The 22,999-nt window shown below is 34.5% G+C and overlaps 2 protein-coding genes across 2 annotated transcripts; both read right to left on the bottom strand.

Moving 5' to 3' along the window:
* Positions 1 to 1,246: 1,246 nt before the first annotated feature.
* Positions 1,247 to 6,962, bottom strand: LOC129013118 (olfactory receptor 4K1). Its single transcript, XM_054449576.1, has 2 exons — positions 6,742 to 6,962; positions 1,247 to 2,356 (listed from the first exon to the last, which is right to left on the bottom strand). The coding sequence occupies exon 2, from the start codon at positions 2,335 to 2,337 to the stop codon at positions 1,402 to 1,404; it is 936 nt and encodes a 311-aa protein (XP_054305551.1). The 5' UTR covers positions 2,338 to 2,356; positions 6,742 to 6,962; the 3' UTR covers positions 1,247 to 1,401.
* A 9,251-nt stretch (positions 6,963 to 16,213) lies between these two features.
* LOC129013072 (olfactory receptor 4K5-like) lies at positions 16,214 to 17,186 on the bottom strand. The gene is given in 2 exon segments (XM_054449469.2): positions 16,214 to 16,684; positions 16,686 to 17,186. Coding segments are annotated over 2 exon segments (972 nt in total).
* Positions 17,187 to 22,999: the final 5,813 nt, after the last annotated feature.

The following is a 22,999-nucleotide window of genomic DNA, read 5'->3' as shown; positions in this document are numbered from 1 at the left end:
GGTGGTCAAGTTTAACAGGTCATTATGTTTGACAGTGTACAAATGAAGTTAACCAAAAATAATCTGAAGCTCAAAAAAATAAAACACCAGCTAAACAATATGATGATTTAACAGGACTGTGTGCCTATATCTAAAATTTTACTTCCCCTAGGATTTAGCATGCAGAGTTAATATCTGTACACATAACCACTAACATAACTCTTATAATTAAAATAGGAATCTAGAGTGATGACAATCACAGGCTTTATATTTTCCATTAAGTAGTTCTTTATCTCATTGTTGTTATAGAATACAATTAGTCTTTTGATTACAATGACTTTTCATAATGCAAATCTCAGGGAGAAGTACGTAAGAAAACTTTTAGCTGGGAAATGAAACAATACTTAACAGATGCTTTTAATCACAAGTATTAGAGGTACATAAATTTTACTTTTCTCTCTGTTTTCAAAAAAATATGAAAGAACAAATTTCACTGTGGGTTTTCAGTAGCAAATGATTTGTGTCATTCTGTACATTTGTTTGTTTTAGATACTTAACTATTTCTTTAAACTTAAATATTCAACACTTGCCATATTTGCAAACAGTTTCAAAGATATTTGAAATTTTCTGTGAATAATGTGGAATTCATTATAGCCAATTTATTCTACTTTAAAAATAAGTAGGCTTCTGACCAATGTGTATATGTGTATATATATATGTATATATATATACACACACACACACATACATATATATGTTGTTGATGGCACCAAATACCTAGAAAATTTTGTAGAAAGCAAAAATTTATGTCAAATAATCTAAAGGAAAACAGAAAAAAAAGGAATAAAATAGTAAATAGGGAAAACTATAAATACACAAATATATAATAACCAAATTATAAATTACGAAAATACTGAATACATAAGATAAAGAAAAGCTAAAAGTGTATAACAATAAGGTGAAATCCATGTTGTAAAATGTAATAATTTTTCTACTATGTCAATGTGTGTTGTAATGTTATGAATAAATTGGGTAAAGATATCAGAAATTCAGTATGCCTGTACATTTTGATTGTCAGGTCTAAATTTATGATGTATTCAATTGAAGAGAATCACAAGCTTAGTAACATGAATAACATTTTATGTACATTGGAATCTCTAAATCTTTATAAAATATTTTAAAATATTACTAAATATTTTCAAGACAATTTGTACTTTTGAGTTTATAAACAATGAAAAAATAGTTAACATTATATTTAAATAGAATCAGAGACTAACTTGATGCAATTCCCTTGCACTTAAAACAAAAAGCCAATTCTGTAACTCAATAACCTATATCTCTGGCAAAGATGGTTGGCATGACACTGTGATACACTGGAGGATCTTCATTCTAATTCAGGATTATGCTCCTTCATAACGATCCCTAGTTTTTCCAGGAGTTCAAATGACAGTATTTCAGCTTCCACATGGCTAATTTAACATCTTTATTCCTCAGAGAGTAGATGATGGGGTTCAACAAGGGAGTACAAACAATGTAGAAGACAGAAAGAAATTTGTCCACAGAAAGTCTGCTAAAAGGCCATATATAGAAATAAATGCAAGGCCCGAAGAAAAGAATCACTATTGTGATGTGGGCAGTTAATGTAGAAAGAGCCTTAGATGACCCACTGGAGGACCTGCGCTGGACACTGATCAAAATGATGGTGTAGGAAATAATTAAAGCCAAGAAACAGCTCAATGATATCAGGCCACTGTTCGTTAGGGTCATAATTTCTATTTCATATGTATCCATGCAAGCCAGCTCTATCACCAAGGGAAGGTCACAAAAGAAGCTATCCACCTCATTGGGACCACAAAATGGCAGGTCCACTGTAAAAGCCAAGTGGCTCACCGAATGAAGAATGCCCACCGCCCAGGAAATAGACACGAAAATTATACATAGCCTCTGGTTCATAATTGTACTGTAGTGCAGAGGCTTACATATGGCTATAAATCTGTCATATGCCATAGCTACAAGCAACATCATCTCACTCCCAACAAAACTGTGAAGAAGGAATATCTGGGCCATGCAACCCTCAAAGGAGATAGTCTTGTGCTCAACAAAAAAGTCGACAAGCATCTTGGGGGTGGCAAAGTTAGACTGACAGATATCAATGAAAGAAAGATTACTGAGCAAGAAGTACATAGGAGAGTTCAAATGGGAGTCAAAAGAAATAATGACAATAATTAAGACATTGCCTAGCACTGATGTCACATAGACTATAGAGAAGATGGTGAAAAAGAAAAGTTGAAGTTCCCAGGAATTAGAGAGTCCCAAAAGTACAAACTCAGACACCATCGATTCATTTGTGTGAGCCATGTATCCAATATGCAGTTACCTAAAAAAAAAAATCAGAAAAATGTCACAATGATTGGCATTACAATACCTCTAGTTTATAAACAAAAGAAATATAGTCAATTATAAACAAAAGAAATAGTCAATTTAATTGTTATATATATTTATGTATGTAAATACTCAGTTGACTAATATTTAACATCCATGACTGCTATGAAAGTTCGAAGAGTGTGAAAAAGAGGATTAGATATAAATCCCTGTCATAATTAGAAAAAACTATACATACTAAAAAAATGAAAATATAAAATCAGAAACAGGAAAATATAAGTTAAATACATTAATAGTATAAATGTTAATAAGATTAAAGAGATTATGCCAAAGTGGTAAGATAAGTTTTAGCTCGAATAATTTCTATTTGTGCTAAAACTTCTCTGAAGTTTGAAATTTGCTAGCCAAAAGTGAAGGAAAAGTCTATTATTTCAAGTGAAATGAATAACATGAATAAAGAATCAAAGGTAAAAATATAAAGATGTACTTCATTGAGGAAACTGTTAGTTGAGTGGCCTGGCTGGAGGAGAGGGCATGCTAAGAAACAATAAAAATTAAATTAATGAATGGTAGATCAGGAGCAACTCGTGAATGCAATTAGCCTTAAACACAAGACTAAATGGAACTGAGAATCATAATGTTCTTGGAAGTATTTTAAGAAACAAAAGAAGCGGCCAGGCACGGTGGGTCACACCTGTAATCCCAGCACTTCGAGAGACCAAGGCAGGTGGATCACCTGAGGTCAGCAGTTCAAGATCAGCCTGGCCAACGTGGTGAAACCCTGTCTCTACTAAAAACACAAAAAAATTAGCCAGGTGTGGTGGTGGGTGCCCGTATACCCCCCTACTCGGGAGGCTGAGGCTGGAGAATCGCTTAAACTTGGGAGGTGGAGGTTGCAGTGAGCTGAGATCACACCAGAGCACTCCTGCCTGGGCAACAAGAGTGAAACTCTGTCTCAAAAAAAAAAAAAAAAAAAGTTAAAAGAAGAAAAGAAAAGAAGAAAAAAGAAAAGAGAACGATAGAAGCAATTTGCTGTAATAGAGAAGGAAGAGCCAATGGTTACACTCTGAAAATTTCTCTGAAGGTCAAGAACACTTCCTTTCAACCTTTTAACAAATAGTTAATCAAAGTTCACCTTCTGTCACATAAAAAGCAATTAACTACAAATGAAACAGTAACCAACAACTTGTTTTCAGTCTCTTTCTTCTGACTGTGTTTTATCTTTCTATACATACCTGACAAACTTGAATTTGTCAAAATCTCTAACACATTTCAGGAATGGTCCTTTAAGAAATATCTCATATAGTTCATTTCAAAGGCATAAGAAATTCTCAGAAAAGTAAACTAGTAAGTAAATTTGCTCTTAAATGTTTTTTGACATTTAGCTTAACACATGTGGCCACTTGGTCACAGAGAAAACCCTACACACCCTTCCTGAAGTGGTTCAGGAAACATTTTTGACCTTAGCTCTGTGTATCCAACAGTACACAACAGATATTTATTTGTCCTTATACTAACTGAAGCTCTGCACCCCTCCATATTCCTCAGTGGTTTGTTAGAACCAGTTTATTTAGACATGACCAAAATAATAAATACTTTATATTTTAAAAGTTAAAATTGTATAAGTAATCGTAAACCAAATTAAAAAGTGTTTAAACTGTTTTCAAGCTTTCATTATGTAGTTTTAACCTGGATGTTGAAGCAATATATCCTACACTTTCAGGACCTTCCATGTTTTCATTGGTTATGATATGTAGTTTTAAGTATAATGCAGGCCTGGCACGGTGGCTCATGCCTGTAATCCCAGCACTTTGGGAGGCTGAGGTGGGAGGATCGTGAGGTCAGGAGTTCGAGACCTGCTTGGCAATCATGGTGAAACCCTGTCTCTACTAAAAATATAAAATTAGCCGGGTGTGGTGGCACACACCTGTAGTCCCAGCTACTCAGGAGGCTGAGGCAGGAGAATCGCTTGAAGCTGGGAGATGGAGGTTGCAATGAGCTGAGATCATGCCACTGCACTCTAGCCTGGGTGATGGAGTGAGACTCCATCTCAAAAACAAAGAATGCAGAAACCTAAGTTACTCAAGAATGTAAACAGATCAATGAGGCATGAACTGACCTAACTACATGTTTCCATGATGGAATCTCATTTCCATGTGGAAGATTTGGAGCAATGCTGGCATGTCTAATCATGTGTATACATGAGCAGGGGAAATGAGGAAGCAAAGAAAAATTGAAAAAGAAAGATATTCCCATTCCTAAGAGTAAAAAAATTCCTAAAGAAATATAGTTATGAATTTTAAAAGATAAAATTTGACACCATGAGGAACTGCTTATAACATTCAATTCATTGTGGAAAGCCTATTAAATACAGTTATTTAATGGAATAAAAATTATTTATTTTCATAGGTTATTAAGCAAAAAAAATCCTTGACACAGAGCATGCAAATAAATTTAGATTCTACTACTACTGGTATAGAATATATACCAGTTTTTTATACAGTAATAATAATGAACCATTATAATTACAGTAAAAAATATTCCATAATTGAAATGTCATTTGTAATAAGATTTGCCACTTAAATGAATCACACAGTATTTTGCACATACATCTATTATAGCAAATATTAGAAAATGTGCTTTATATAAAAATAATAATATTAATAACATTTATATCACTTTCTATGTTCTAAGCAGTCTCCTAAGCATATGGCATGCATTTGTACTCATTTAATGCTCAAAACAACCCTACAAAGTAGCTACCGTTCAAATATGCAATTTATAATTAGGGAACTGAGGCACAGAGAAGCTTAGGCTAAGTAAATTGCTCAAGTTTATACTACTAGTAAGTTGTATACTTGTAGTAACAACTCCTACAGTAGACTGGGAGATGCTTTTGGACAAACAAAGCTAAATCTTATGAGTGATAGAGTGGTGGGGCTTTAAAGTGGGACAGGCTTGGATTCAATCTGAGCTCCTAAAATTTCTAATGGAATGAACAGTTCCTTGACTTTTCTCAACTCCTTTTCTAAGATGTGAAATGGCGACGTCACTTGTAACATTTCAGAGTGGAATGTAATAGGCATTTACACGGGAGCGGGGATTGAAAGAAATGAAAGAGGGTACTCAAGAAGACAAAGTGGGAGAAAGAGGGAGAAGAGAAGGAGCAAGAGGAGGAAGAGGAGGAGGAGGAAGAAAAAAGAAGGAAAAGGAGAAGGAGAAGGAAGAAGAAAGGGAATAAAACATGATTAACAAAAAATTGTTAAATAATGTTAGTGGTATTATTCCTTTTTCAAAAATCATCTTACCTTTGAAAAATATATTTTTTGAAAATATCCAAATTCCCCACAAATTATATCTTTTCAATATCTAATAAATGATAAGGTTTTTAGTCTTAATTTTTAAAAATATAGGAAACAACTAGAAATTCCTCTTCAAACTAACTTGCTATGATTTTTTTAATGCAAGTAGAACAGATCAGGTTCAACATTATATCTCATTTTCTTCTTAATAATTAAGGTAGTTACCCAATAGTACAGACAAATAATATTTGCTACTTTCTAGCTGTGTGACTGAACTTAAAAGATAGAACTGGATTATCTCTAAAGCTAGTTTCATCTCTAAAATTCTAAGTGCAGAGGCAGTTATGGAAAAACATGGAGTTAATAAAAGTCAGCATTCCTTGGACAGTCCACAGAGCACCTAGAAGCTTCTTCATTATTGAATCATTCATCCTCTCATTGCCACTATACCTCAGAGATAGGAGTGTTTTCAGATCCCAAAGTACACCATAAGAAAATTTCCCTATTCTTGGTGTAAAACCAAGTTGGATATGAAAGAGTTGCTGTTACATTAATATCTACTATACGATGTGTCAATGGCACTCTGAAATCATAAGCATGAATAATTTTTCTTGTCTTTATTTTAATGTATAATACTTGATTACCTATAAGCCTAGAAGCAAACAATAAAGGATATACTACTGACCATTACTCTACTGTGTATAGCTACACCTTTCTTCATTTGAGGCAAATTTTGGTAGTCAATAAATATTTGTTAAACTAATGGCTACAGAGTCACTGAACAGAAAGCATAAATGGGTCAGAGAAGGGACAGATAATGGTTGTAACATATGTTCCTCTGTTTATCATATTCTGATCCTCTTCTTACCAGGGTTGCCCAAAAGCAGCGCAGTGGAAGAATGGTATAGACAGAGGAGTGGAGAAGAGGAATGTTCTTCTTCCAGAAGGAGTTTTCAATTTGAGACAACAATAACTTCCACTTTGCTATCTTCTAGTTGCTGATTTTGCATCTATAAGAGATCTCATTAATTATTTCTCTAGTGCAACAATATGTTCACAATGAATGTATAATACTTACACTTTGAAAAAGTTGTCCAAGTCTTTGACTTCTTCCTTATTTTCTTGAGTTTGGTGTCCTCTAGTTTGTTTCCATTTCCCACTTTCTGCTATGAGTCTTCATACTGAAAATATTTGTAATATAATCTTAACTTGATGCATTTTAACTTGGTTCCCTACACTATGCCGTATGGAGGAAGCCTCTCAGGTCCTGTCCTGAGGTAGTGAGGGCTCTGATCGCCTTGCACTCAACTGAGCAATTACAATATCTGAAGGCAATACAATATAAAGCCTTTCAACCTCATTCTAGAAAACTGATTTCATTGGTGAAGCAAGAAATCACCCTTTAGAGATCTGAGGTCACTTTCCAGTGGGAGTAATTATGTTTTACAAAATAATTTTCCAGAAATGGAAAAGAAAAAAAGATTTGTTTGTTTGTTTGTTTGCCAACTAGTGTATACATATGAAAGCAAAAGATTACTTGATTTTAACTGAGTATCAGTCAGCAAAGGAAGTATTCAAGTATTCAACTCCTAACTTTCTGTTAATAAAACAGTCACACAATCTTAAAAATGATCACCTCGCCTCAGGGTGTTTCCTCCAATTGCAAGGAGCCCACTGCTTCATAAGACAGTTCAATCTGTGCTCCACTGTTTCTACCATCTGTAATTTAAAGAGTAAATCTATTAGCACTTCAATATTATTTTTCTTCAAATATTTAAAGAGGCTCTCATTTATTCCCTATATAAATTTATTTCTTTCCCAAAATACATCAACAGTCTTTTTCAACTATATTTGATATAAGTTTTCTAGATCTCCACAGGTTCTGATGTAAGTTTCAAGTGGTCATCTTTAAGTAAAAAAATTGAAGGTAAGATTCCCTGTTACTTAGTGTGTCTCCCTATCTTCCTATCTATCCTGTGTGTGTGTATACACCTTAGTAAAACGTTCACATATATATGCATCTGAGCACAATGACACATATTGCAGCACTGACTGAAGGAGAGAGATACTGGAAAAAACCTAAGTACATATATATGTATATAAATTTAATATAATTGTTAAATAATATTTTATACATGAATATGTATGGTTAAAAACATAATGTTGAGGGAAAAAAAGTTAAATATTGTAAAATTATGTTCAAACTTTTATAAACCAAATCAATGGGCACACTTGTGGATTAAAGTTTCAAAATATCCAGACCACAAAGAAAAATTCAAAAGCATAAAGTCTAATTTAGCATCTTAAGGGAGATATACAATGACAGACAGTTAAGGGACTATCACAATAGTAAAATAATGTTAGATTTCAGCAGCAATGATTCAGGGAGGACTCAGTGTCAACAAGCATCTGTTTTTACCAGACAAGCATAATCTTGACTGTTTTTCATGCTGTCTGGCTTCTAATGGTTCTGCTCATTTTATAAGGCTACTTCTCTAGATGTACTATCAAACATGCAGATAATGCCAAATCTTCCTAATAATTACATTTTGCTCAGGATGATTAGAAATAGTTTCTTTTGATTGCATAAAATAATCATTATTAAAATAGCCTACAAAGGTTACTAGGAGATAAATTGTGTGAGAGTAGACAAGAAATATTTGTAAGAGAAAAATAACTAGAAGTAACTTTACCAAAAAAAATAAGAAAAGCTCCAAGGTGAAATATTTTGGTCCATGCTCTCTGTCTCTCTCTTTCTCTCTCCCCATACACACACACACACACACACACACACACACACACACACAGTGTGATATGACTAAAATGTATATATTATATCATTTTTAATTATATATATTTAGATATAAATGATAAATGAAACAATAGTATCCAGAAATACAACCAAATATATATAAATTATAGTTTATAATAATAGTTATTTATAATAATTTAAATAAATGTAGATTACTATATAAATGAAATTCATGGGAAAAAGTAAACTTCTATCTGCATACAGTTATAAAAGCAAAATAAATTTTCATTGGATCAAAGATTAAGTTTTAAAAATTAGAAAAAAGCATGTGAAGTTTTTCTATAATCTTGGAGTTGGTAAGGCCTGTAAAGCGTGATATTAAAGAAGCCATAAATATATGGCTATGTAATGGATAGAATTAATTGACTTAATCATTTTTAGATTTGATATATCAAATAACCCACAATCAACATTAAATAAAAAGGCAAACTCTAAAATATGTGCAACACATATGACCAACGAGACTAATTCCTTGTAAATGAAAATACTATTAGTAATTAAAATAAAGAAATATCAGTAAGTAGAAAAATGAGCAGATGCACAAGGAGTTCAAAAGAACAGAACTGCTCTACAACTCTATGACAATAATAAGACCTCTTTACCTTACAGATTGAAAAAATGTCAACATAATCAGGAGTAATTTGGGGAGGAAATATGTTATAATTCATTGTCAATGAAAACCTAATTAGAAACGAACATTTTATACTTAGTGAATATATTTAAAGCAGAAAACAGGTAAAATTTTAATTTAAGAGACAAAAATGTGCCCAATTAAAAATAAAAACCCTGTTTCTTATTTAAAGAAATGTAAAATTAACAAGTAGGAATTTAAAAAAAACAAGCTTTTTGTTGTCAGTTAAATTGGCAAAGATTGCAAAGAAAGGACATGAATTAGAGACACATTGGAAAAAGACAAACATAATTGAAGTCACAGAAGAAGAGAGCACAAGGCTAAAACAATAGCTGAAGAGATCCTGGCTAAAAGCTTTCCATAACTGAAGTATACTTCTAGCCGTAGAAGCAAGATATTCCATAAACAACTAGCAATAAATAAATAAATAAATAAATAAGCAAGATCATAGTAAATCCTAGAATTGTTGGGACAGGAAGCAAAAAATCCATAAGTGGATCAATGGGAATGTTGGAGAGAGAGTCCAATCTATTCCTTGTCTATTCCTTGTTATCTGATTGTGAGTATTTTAGCTACTGGTGACACAAAATTACAAATTAACTGTCATTTCAATGAATATATTACATTTTGGAGTTCACCATCTCAAAAAATGTGAGTATAATCTCAACAACAGCCTCTTATCTGAGGCTTTTAAAGGCCATTCCAATCTTGTTTGTGGCTGGAAGCTTTCCAGAAAAATGGATCCATGATATGTCTCTATTGTCACACCTCTTCACTGTAAATTCAATAAATTCCAGTTTCTTCACTGTAAATACTTTTGTCTATAATTCCAGAGACAATCTTTGTGGAATCATATATCCATATGTCAATCACTCTGTGTGCCCTGGAATTGTGTCTGGGGAGAAGGACTACAGGTAGAGAAGGAAAACTCACATTAGGCATAGGAATGAATTCCAATCAAGACAAGTCACTACCCCCCCTTCAGAGGAAGGGGTGTGATACAGTTGATTTGCCACCAAATGGATGTGGTCTCTCTGAGGAATGACACCATAACAAGGTTGCAGCATGACTCCCTTCTGCCAACAGACCAAGCATTCAGGAGCTGTAGCAGTGGTATGAGACTAACCTTGATAAAAGAGAGTCCATGTTTTGGTCCCTGATAGGCATTGCTGTGAAGTACAAAAATCTACACACTTAGAGCCCACTCACATAGGTTCATCCTCATTCTTCCCTCCCAGACTACTTTCCTCCAATTTTCAATTTTGATCTTCAAGACCCCTAACAAGCTAGCAAAGCCATTTTTCGAAGCCCACAAATTCATGTTTATTTTTACTTATGACCAATTCTCCATCTAAATCTGATAACTAAGTGCAATGTTTATGGCTCTGGCCAATGAGAGAATTATTCCTCCTGAGTGTCCGTGAAGGTCATCTGAGTGAGTGGTAATGCAGCAGCAGTTCATTTTTTGGCTTGCACCAAGGCATAGGATGAAGTCATCCATAGAAACTCTCTCATGAGGCCATAATATTGAGCTTAAGAAAATATATTAATGCCACAGAAATACTCGATAAGGGATTTAGACTACCTGTTCATATCAATTCCTAGTGCCTTTATACCTGCTTCAGCGTGCTCCTACACATGCCATTTCCAATGTGTGATGGCTTGCTGCTGTGGCAGCTAGAAATTATGATTTAATAAATCTGATAACAGTTCATGATGAGCAGTGCTTGTCACATAGGCAGTCACTTGGAAATCAGTGGTCAGGTACTTAGTCCCTGATAAGACCCAACAGCATACTAAGATCTATTTTTTAAACAGTAAGCAGTTGTCTTCTGCACAGTTTTTTTTCTGGAATCCTAAAAGTATTGTTATTTATCTAATTGACTTTTGTAAATAATCTACACAATGTCCTTATTTATCGTGGATATCTCCATTTCATTGGATTTCTGGGTGACATAGCCTGAATGGCAGGGCAGTTTGCACTGAAGACCAGAATTAGTACGGGGACCCACTGAAAACTGGAAATGCTATGAATCAACCTAAAATTGATCTAAAGTAGTATTTATGAAGCAGTTTTTATGCTGCCTATAACATTCAATGATCTTGCAAGAACTGTGCCTCTTTCTCGGTGGTAAAGAATATAAAACAAACTAATGTGTATTTTATGTAATGGGAGGATACTCTAGCTTGCCCTAGTGTATTGGACTCAACACCTAAATGATTTAGCAGAATTCTGAAAATATCTAAGGGTTATTGTTAACCTTCTTGTATGTCACTTCCTACTCACAGGTCTGATCAGTGCATGCCTTCAATGTGTGACTAATATGATGTTCTATAGATTATCGTGACCATTAAGTTTCCTTAGGACTATATTATGACAGAGAGTAAAAGAGTTTGAAAAAGCTGAACAAACTATAAATGTTCAGAAAGTTATGGAGTAGGAAATGTGACTTTTTAAGGGTGAGAACTTCATCACAAGACAAAGTTGAGAGGTTTTCTACAACTTTTTGTTGACATGTTAGTAGTTTTATGATATCCTTCATGTACTTGATATGAGGTTAAAACTATTGGAATTTCAAGTTATTGCAAATACAACATATAATGTGGCAAAGATCTTCTCCATGGAAAAGTATTTATGGTGAAACGTAAATTTGTTTAAAAAGTAAAACACCTATGGTGAAATACTGGATCTTGGCTCTGCTGACAGATCCATTCCACCCAAACCCCACCTTTATGTTCCTCTAAAGACCACCCTGAAGTGCCTTTGCAATCACCTACTCTGTTTTTTCCTGGAGGACTCTGTTACTCTGCATTCCTGGAAAGTGTACCTCTGATACTTTCCTCCTTGTCCTGTGACTAACTTGACTCGTACTATTGCTAGTTGTCTATACTTAGTCAATGGAACTAAAGCTTCTTCATCTTTTATCCCATTGGCCTTTTTGGGTACTCTCCCCACTAGCCATCACCGTCTGTCTGTAAAGTCTGAGGCATCACATTAGCTCCTTCGAACAGCTTCTGAGCTTGGCGTTGTCTGAAGGACTGTTCCTTGTCAGGAGGACTGCTCATCAACTTAGCTCATAAGCATAGCAGAAGTAGCTTAAATTGTGAGATCTCAGGAAACAAATAAAAGTCTGCCCTGGGTTTGGTAGCTTCCCTTCTTACTTTTTAAAATATTCAGATTATCAGAAGCAATTTAGGGATATATTCATCTACCATAAACAAATCCCCTAATAAAGTAGAGTTTGGCTTAGCCAGGGAGAAATATGTTAATTAACTCATTGTATGGGTTATCGTGAAGAGGAAGCCATATAATACAGAGCCTGTGTGAACCAAAAAGGTTGTTTTTTTTTCTTTTCTTTATTCTGAGAGAAATAGCTGAAAATTAAAAGACTGAAGAGATTGGTGACTTGATCAAAAGCTAAGTAATCTGTTCAATGTCAAAAATAGTAATATAATCAATGTTCAAATCCCAGTTTTTGATAGCCAACTCAAGACACTTTCCTTTACACTTCTTCAATTGACTAGAGTTATTTCCACATTTACTAAAATGTTCACTTCTTCTGCCATTTTATTCAGTTAAAGATATTTCTCTGTCAATTTGTCAGCAGTGCAGGGAAAGTCTATAGGATCTGTAAACCAGAGAGAAAAAAAGAATTTTTAATGCTATCCTATTACTTTGAAATGTGTGTAGTAAAAAGTTCATTACCAAGTTATATTAATAGTTGCTTTATTTTTTATATTTTAAATTATGTTTTAAACAAAATTTAAGGTGGGATTCTACAGTACATAATATCACAATCCTAACCGAAATACAATGCTATGTGCCCTTAATAGTTTCCCTTAAATAAGAATTAATTAAATTAGAAATTCATTGCTATTAGCATTAGGAATGTCTCTTGTTTTTATTGGAATTAGAGTAATTTGAAAAATTTGTGGAAATAGTGCTGCAATAAACATACATGTGCATGTGTCTTTAGAATAGAATGATTTATATTCCTTTGGGTATATACCAGTAATGGGTTTGCTGAGTCAAATGGTATTTCTGGCTCTAGATCCTTGAGGAATAGCCACACCGTCTTCCATGATGGTTGAACTAATTTACACTCCCACCAACAGTGTAAAAGCATTCCTATTTCTCCACAGTTTCACCAGCATCTAATGCAAATCAAAACCACAATGAAATACCATCTCACACAGTCAGGATGGCGATTATTAAAAAGTCAAGAAATAAATTTGAGTTTACCAAATGATAGCATTCACTTTATAAATGCTATCATTTTTTTTTTTTGATACAGAGTTTTGCTCTTGTTGCCCAGGCTGGAGTGCAATGGCATGATCTCGGCTCACCACAAGCTCCACCTCCCAGGTTCAAGCGATTCTCCTGCCTCAGCCTCCCAAGTAGCTGGGACTACAGGCATGCGCCACCATGCCCGGCTAATTTTGTATTTTTAGTAGAGAGGGGTTTTCTCTATGTTGGTCAGGCTGGTCTCAAATTCCTGACCTCAGATTATCTGCCCACTTCAGCCTCCCAAAGTTCTACGATTACAGGCATGAGCCACCGCGCCCAGCCCTATCATTTTTTATATATTCAAGCATGTCATAGATGAATTTCACTTTAGTGCATAAATAGATGAAGCTACTGACTTTTTTTATTCAACTAGCTCCTGATTTCTGTCATTAACATATTTGATGAGATGCTTCTGATTTCTCAATATCTTCAAAATACTTAAAAGTATCTGTATCTGTCAGAGTCTAGTCAGGAGACAGAACCCACATGAGTAATTTGAACAGAGAATACTTAATATAAAGAATTAGCAACTGGTAATAGGAATTAGCTACTACAAGGAGAATAAAAAGTAACTCTAAAAAAATACCCTAAGAGAGAACTGACATCTTTTACAATACTGTTTTTCTATTTATTAATATAGTGTCTATCTTCACTTATTTAAGTTTGATTTACTAATATACTCTTCATTACTACCTTTTGTTAAGTTTTATAATTTTCTCTAAATGCACATCTTTAAATTTGTACATAAGCTTAGAGTATTTGTTGTTTTGCAAGTTACATTTTTTACGTAAATAATTGTAATTTTTTGTTGACATGTTTTTCTTTTTCAACATTTATTTGTAAAAATGTCAATTCTCTATAAGTTAATAAATATGTTGATATACAATGAATATAATAAATATCTTTGTATATTAACTAACACATGAATCCAATGCAATTACAATAAAATCCTGAAATAATATTTTAAGAAATCTGACAAGCTGGTTATAAAATGTTTACAGAACATAAAGGGGATAAAACTAACAAAGACACTGTGAAAAATAAGAGATGAGAGAACCTAATCTATCAGACATCAAGATTTATTTTAAAACTATGGTAAATTAAAGCAGTGTAATATGGGTGCAGGGATAACACATACATTAATGAAACAGAATAGAGTCTAGTAACAAATCCATACATACACTGAAGCTGAAAATATAAGAGAGGTAGTATTGCAAATTGAGGGAAATAATGAACTATTATATAAATAATACCAAGTCTGATTTCTACGTATTTACAAATATATAAAAATAGATTCCTAGCTCCCAAAATGTACAAAATGAACTACAAAGGGATGAAATTCTTAAGTATAAAAAGCAAAATATGTTTTAATTTACAGAAGAAAATCTATATAATGTCTTTATGATCTTGACAGACAGAAGGATTTCTTAAATCAGACACATACACACAAAAAAAGATATCAAAAATGACCACAAATCCCACCACATTAATTATTTTAATTATTACAGAGGCCATTTGAACAGCTGATAAATTTTAAACACTCTTGAAATGAACAAATAAAATGGAGTGATGGGAACAGACCATTGGTGCCAGGGTTAACATCACAGGGGAGACAGCACAGGAAAGTTTCTTTGAAGTGACGGAAGAGGTCTATGTCCTTATTGTGGTTGTCGTGGCTACATGAATCTATTTATGCAATGATATTTCATAATACTATACAGCAATGGTAAAAACAAAAAAAAAGAGTGCATGTAAAAACTGATTAAATCTGAATCTGAATCATCTGCAGTTTACTTTGAAAAAAAAAAAAAAACACCACAGGCCTAAAGGAGAGAAACCAAGGAAGAAATAAATGTGGAAGGGTGATGCCCTGCCCAAGGTTGAGTTTCAGAACTCCTTGGAGAGAACATGAGTGAGGCCCCCTGGATGGAGAGAGGTTCTCTGGGTTGCGCTGGACCAGAGCTAGTCCACAGAAGGTGAACTGAAAATGAGGATCAGAGAATTTAAGGCCAAGGCTGGCAATAAAACTAGCTGGAGGATGAGTACCACTGGGTGCCTGAACATAAGCCACTGGCAGCTGCACTATAGGAACAAGAAGAGAGGCACAAATGAAAATCCTGGTGTTGAAATAGTTCAGCTTTCTAGATTCTCCTTTCTTTTCTACAACTCATAATCTAAAAGGAAATTGGAATTATCTAGCCAATCAGAGACAGCCCTTTAAAGGAAAGGTTTAAAATGGAAGCTTCTGAGTATGTATCGTTCCATATTTTAAATCATTGCTAGCTATTTGAAAACCATATGGGATAGGCATAATTGATGTGGGGGGGAGGAATCTCATAACCAAATAATCTCCACTTAAACTTAAGCTGTTATATTAAATTGTAGATAGGCTATTCCCTGAAGTTGGCAAAATTTAGTTTAAGATTCTTAAATACTATTCATCCATATAGAAGTTTTAGGCATGTTGTTAAGAAAACTCATAAAACCTGACAAATGTTTGAATGTATGCCCACCAAAGAATTAGGTTCTCATTGATTTTTTCATGATATTTACATTTATCTGTAACAAAAGCAGTAAATGCATACATATTATCCATCTAGTGCTCATATTTTATTTCTAGAACCAGTAATCTAAACAGAGATTTTTCCATGTTTTTATATTTAACTTTCACTTGATACTGAGAAAAAGACTTGTTAATATTCATCAAATGTTCTCTATATTATCTTCTTCACTACTTTCCCCACAATTGAGATACACCACAAAAATACATTAAAATATTAAACAGTGTATTGACCTGAGGAATTTGAAGGAGTTTTGTCTTAATGAAGGGAAGTTCTCACTACTAGTGACATTTCAGAATTTCTCCTTGGCCTCAGGTAATGGTTCACAATTTTCCTTATGGCAGCCTTCATATCCCTATTCCTTAGTGTATAAATAAGGGGGTTTAGGATGGGGGTGAAAACAGTGTAAAATATGGCAAGAAGTTTATCCAAAGGATAGATGGTAAAGGGCCACACATAGATGAAGATGCAAGGTCCAAAGAATAATATTACTACTGCAATATGGGAAGCCAGCGTAGAAAATGCCTTCGCCATTGCAGCCGAAGACTTGAGCCAAACCATAACAAGAATAATGATGTAGGAGCTGACCAAGAGACAGAAAGTGCTTAGGGAAAGAACTCCACTATTGACCACAATTAGTATTTCAATGAGGTAAGAGTCCAGGCAGGCAAGTTTGGTCACTCGAGGAAGATCACAAAAAAAGCTGTCTACTACATTAGGTCCACAAAAAAGGCAGGTTCACAGTAAATGATAACTGGCTTAATGTGTACACCAAGCCCACAGCCCAGGAGATCATTACCAAGACAGTGCGTGTCCTTCGGCTCATGATGACCACATAGTATAAGGGTTTGCATATGGCTACATACCTGTCATAGGCCATCAAAACAAGTAGCACCATCTCCCCTCCAGTGAAAAGGTGAATAAAGAAAATTTGGGCTATGCAGCCACTGAAAGATATGGTCTTGTGTTCACTCAGAAAATCTGCAATCATTTTAGGGGTAGCAAAAGAAGCCTGACAAATGTCAACAAAGGAAAGGTTTCCCAAGAGAAAGTACATGGGGGAGTGCAGGCTGGTATCAGAAGTCACTGTGAGGATAATGAGAAGATTTCCCAGCACAATGACCATATACAACACAGAGAAGAAAAAAAAATAGAAAAGCTGGAGTTTTTGAGAACTACAGAGTCCCAACAGTACAAATTCAGACACCACTGAAGAATTGGCCTTATCCATGGTTCCGAGCTGCAGACTTGTTCTGAAACAACTCTAAAGGAGGATAAATAGAAAGGAATCAGAATTTGAATTAAGAATACTTTTAAGGTGAGGGATTCTGAGATCTCAGATATCTAATGTGCATTTGCTGAATGCAAAAATTTTGAAGAGTCCATAATAGTATGTCTGGATAGGTGGATAATAGGAAAGAACTTATGTAAATGTCTAAATAATGCTTAATAATTTAATCAGTATAATTAGAACCCCTTGAGTTTTTGGATAGTCCTTGTCTTTTATACAGTAGGAAATGAGCTTACCCAGGAGCTGACTCATGACAACAAGACTAGAGGAGTGACCTAGAGTCCAGCTCCACAAGCCTCATAGGTTGACAAAAAGTGTTTACATCTGCTTGTCTTGTGGTCATCTTACATCATCAATTATACAACATTCTTCTTAACTTTTGAAGAGATATTCATGGCTTGATTATTATTACATGATGTAAAGTCACACAGATTAACTTTTGGCTAATTATTTTATCTGAGCTTTAATTCCACACCTTAAAAAAGATGGGAGGTGTAAAAATACCTACTTTACAGAAAACTTTAGAGTTTAAGCAGAATAACTCATGACATTCTACTATCAAAGTAATTGTATTGCAACATATGATCTTAATACATTAAACACCCTATATTAATAGAAATTTACCTTCGTGCTCCTGCAGGAGTCATTTACAATTAGGCAATTCCTACTAAACCGATACTATTGAATGTATATTATACTGGCCTATAGTTCCAACTGAGTTTGTCAATTAGTTATCCAATAATTTCTTAAAACACATATTATGGCTTACCTGAATTATCTAAATCCTATTTTCCGTTGATTATCCAAGAATGGAACCTAAATTTTTCATTTTCTTTGCCTATCAGAATTAGATTTCAGCCCACTTACATACTCCCTGCTAGAGTTATCCATGATCTTAAAACATCTTTATAATTAATGCTGGAAAATGAAGTTTAAAAAAAATTTCTGGATAGAGAAGTAAAAATGATTATAAACCTCTCATGCTCTTGAAAATATCTAAAAATTTGCATCTTATGTTTTTCACCCTGTAAAGACATACCCCTACTGTATAAATCTAGTTCAGTTGAACTGGAAAAACTTTAAAGAAGTGCTGTTTTAGGAAACCATATTAGTTCTGACAATTAACTGTCGACAACAGTCATAGTAAGAGACCTGAGAGAGTAATGATCTAATTCTAGTCCCATGTGAGAACATGAACATCTTTTTCTGCTAATTTATTTCATACAAGAAGCCAGAATCTTTCCTTTGTCTCTAGGCTACAGACCTAGTCTCTCATTTAGATGAATGCAGCTGCAATCCACACCGGGAAGCCCCACAGTAAACAATCATATTGTGTACTCTATTGGAAGAATGTTCAAAGAAGCATTCCACTGGGCCACATTTTGGATATACATTATTGTAATCTCTGGAACTACGGCAAAAAAAAGATGACTCATTATAATTGTTTAAAGCATTAGTAACAACAAATCAGTGTCTATAATATACAAGAAGGCAATAATTAAGAGGATTCTGAAACATGATGTAATCACTTTATCCCATGTGTGACTCATTTTGTAGCCCCATTTCTAAAATAAAAGTGTCCTTGCTCAAGTTCATGTATTTATTACATAAAATGATCAACTCTACCTAACGAAAATGTTTATCATATGAATGTAATGTATTAAGCTAAAAATTGAGGCAGATTTAAATATAGTAAATGATGAATCGTAATTTTAAAATTTACAAATGAAGGGCAAAGAGAGCTGGCATTTGTTCAGATGCTGCTAGATAGCATCTACTGTGTATACATGTTTAATCAAGTGATCTTTACAATAGACCTTTGGAAAAGGGGTCATTAAACTGCAGAAGAGAAAAACAAAGATTAGACATGTTTAGTAATCTGTGGTCAGACAGTTAGTAAGGGTCAGAACATCTCAGTGGGGATTTGAAATCATATAATAAAAATAATATTTAACATTTACTAAGCATCAAAGTGTCAGGCACTGTTCTGAGCTCTTAATATATAGTAATTGAATCTTCCCATAACACTGCATGGTAAATGCACTTACTAATTCTATCTTACAATAAGAACTCAGAGATACGGAGATGATAAGCAGTTTACCTGAAGTTCCATAGCTGGAGAGCCATTAAGCTAGAATCTGAACCCTGGTATTTGACTCCAAGGCCAGCTCTTGCCACATTACAACATCCTGTTTCAGATCTGAATATAAAACCCATGCCATTGACACTATGCTACAACTGGAAATTCCCTCAATATATGCTCATGATTCTAATCTTTTCACCTGCTGTGAGGCATTGGTTCATCAGTTGAGCCAGAGTTTCCCAACTTTGGCATTACTGACATTTGGGGTTGAATTACTTTGTTGAAACAGACTGTCATGTGACTACTGTAGGGTGTTCAGGAGCATCTCTGGCATTACCCATTAGATGCCAGCTACACTTTCCCGCCAGTTATGACAACCAAAAATGTCTCCAAACATTACAAAATGTCCAGTTGAGGAGGTGAAAAATGACTCCCAGTTGAGAACCACTGTGCCACTGTGTTAAGCTGTCTTTGGCTTGCATTTTAGTCTCTCCCTGTTTCATTTAACTTTTCATTTAATCTTTTCATCTACTGACAACTGCTCAGATTCACTCATCAAAGAAATAAGAAAAAGAACTCTCCTAAACTCTTCTATTATCTTTGATTGTATTTTCTCTTAATTTTCTTTTTTTAAAAAAAGAAATTTTGTGTAGTAGTGTCTACATGTTTCTCTCCAAATCTTTTTTACCATTCAGACTTTTTAACATGCTTAACTATGCATTTTGCTGCCACAGTTAGGAAAACTACTTTAACAAATGTCCCCAAAGACCTGGTAATGATAGCTAACTCTTAAACAGAACGCCTCTTGGTTTTCCTTTCAGAATTTTTAATATTAGCTTCCTTTATCCATGCTACTGTCCCTTAAAAGTAGATTCCAAGAGGTCCTAGCCTCTGGCATTCCAATTTTTTTTTTTCTTTTCCCTCTGCATTTCTTGAACTCTTCTTTATCTCTTTATGTCCTTATTAATCTATTTCTGCTCCTTGTTATCTCCCTTTCTTCGGCATTCCATTCATCTCCTTGGCATCAGTCGTTTCCTCTGTATTATGACCTCTAATTTTGCAGTACTGTTCCCCCCACCACCCCAACATTCCAATATTCCAATCTGTTTCTGACAGTTTTTGAATGTGACTATACATAGCCATCTCAAAGCTCAGCTCTCACAATTTCCCAACTCAACTCAACTCTTTTCCTTCAAACTTTTCTGAATTAACTGTAAGGGAAAACCTACCTTCCTCCTGGACCTCACTCTTCCACTTGAAACATCTCATCATTCCTTAAGCATATATATATATATATATATATATATATATATATATATAAAATTGAATGTCCTTAGCATGATAGCCAAGAATATATAACCTGCTTTTACCTATGCCATACACTGCTCTCTAGCAAAAAATAACAGACTACTCAACATTTATTAAGCTGATAAACAATTCCTTATCCATTTTTTCATGTCCCTCACAGATGTCTATTGCAACACAAATGTTACCACCTCTAAAAGCCTTCCTAGAGGCTTAAGTTGAAATTTCTATGTCCTAATGTTTCTGTAGCACTTTGCTTGCATATGCATTATATCTTCTCCCAAGGTATAGTGAATTATGTTGGCTTGGCATACATTTTGAATACAAATTCCACTTTCTCATGCCAGAAGCCGAGCTCAGTTACCCTTGACACAGTTTCCAGTTCTACACTATGTTCAAATGGTTCAAGCTGTTGGCCAGAGACAAAAACTAGAGGCATCTCTCCCACCTGGCCGACTGGGCTCCCTGCTTTCCTGTTGCTTTCTTTAAATGGACCATTCAGTCATTTTCCGGTGAACTTAAAGTAACCCATACCCTGTTCCCTCAGGTGTACTGCTAAAGGCCAGGCTTTCTCACCCTCCCTCTGCTTGACTCTTCATTCCTGTCCTACATGACTCTGAGATGAAGGACTACCCTCCCAACTTATTGCACTCTCCCTCCCTGATGGCTAAATAAAAATCATTGAACTTTTTTTCTATTGCAGTGATGTATTGAATTTGCATCACCCACCTGAAGAACCAGGGGCTGGCCCAGGCTGAGTTTTCCCTGGAATGCTTGGGAGAACACAAGATCAGGCTTCCAGCCTCCAGAGTGCCTGTCTGGTAGACATCAACTAGACATAGGTCAGACAAAAGCTGCAGGGGCGTCTGCCAGGATAAAGTTTCCTGTGTGAGGAACTCCCTGGTCACGACAACTAGGCATTAAGCCTTTCACCAAGTAAAAGAAATATCCCATAAAGACACACTGGAAACACCCACAACAAGCTCATTTTCCTTTCTCATTAGGACAGGATTGCTAACCACTCTGGTATGGAACCCCAATTTAGCTGGGGACTCTCAAAACATAAGGGAAGACTCCCAGTATGGAAGAGAAATATTATTATGATAGCTAACTCTATTATTTCTCTTCCACACTGAAACTTCTTGAATTATTGTGCTTCTTATGAATCATTCACAGGATTTGGTAGAGAGATGCACCAAAATTACATTGTCCATAAACGTGTTATAGTATTAATGGAAATATATTTCACCCTGTATTTGCCATTCACTGAACAGTTTTACCTTCTTACTTTCCTGGGCATAGAGTCCTTCCCAGTGAATGGCCTAGAACTCCGCAAACCATAAACCACCTACATAAACTTCATGTTTACATGGAGCAAAAATATTTCATCTAATTGGTAATACAATGTCCTAATTAAGTAATAAAAACCAGTGCCAAAAATCAACCAGCTAATGCAAAAAGAATGACATAACTGGTTTGAGTTGAAGCATGGAGAAAATAGTTTATCTGTTATATTGGAAGTAAACCATAGTTTAGTTACCAACTTTTTAAAGTTATAGAAATAATGAGATGCTTTAAGAAGAATAAATTTGCATTTTACTTCTGTAGGGTTAAATAAATCCTGTTATATACTTTAAGTGCAAATAAAAATAAATTATGGATTATACTATAACTATGGACCTATAACATGAGTTTGGTATTTAACATTCTCATGACTTTTTTGTGTAGTTTTACTCTACAAAATAATATATAGCCTTGATTTGCATGCCTATTTAATTTCTTTAGGTAATAGGTGAGAGTGTCATGATGGATTTTCCTAAGTGCAGTCAGAGTTTTTCATAATTTTCCCAAGTGTCTCCCCAAGTATACTTCATCTATGTACATAATTTCTCACAAGTTATCCCTAGCATGCTAAGACACAGACACATGAACATCCTCATCTTTTTTAAATTAATAATTTATTTTTTCCATAAGTTATCAGGGTACAGGTGGTTAGTACCTTTTTCTTTTGTCAAATTGTAAGAGTACCATGAATTTATCTAAGTGACCAATTGCAGCTTTTAAGATTTAGTATTAAACAGCCAAGGTTCATCTTCCAATGGAAATTAATATGTTTCACCAGATATTCTCATTTGAACAAGGTAGATATGCGGCATTATTTCTGAGGCCTGGTTCACCTTGGTCTATATCTCTGTTTTGGTACCAGTACCATACTGTTTTGGTTACTGTAGCCTTGTAGTATAGTTTGAAGTCACGTAGTGTGATGCCTCCAGCTTTGTTCTTTTGGCTTAGGATTGACTTGGCGATGCAGGCTCTTTTTTGGTTCCATATGAACTTTAAAGTAGTTTTTTTCTAATTCTGTGAA

The sequence above is a fragment of the Pongo pygmaeus genome, chromosome 15, assembly GCF_028885625.2.
Source record: "Pongo pygmaeus isolate AG05252 chromosome 15, NHGRI_mPonPyg2-v2.0_pri, whole genome shotgun sequence".
Lineage (NCBI taxonomy): Eukaryota > Metazoa > Chordata > Mammalia > Primates > Hominidae > Pongo > Pongo pygmaeus.
The sequence above is the reverse complement of the archived record's forward strand: the minus strand, read 5'-3'. Positions and strand labels throughout refer to the sequence as shown.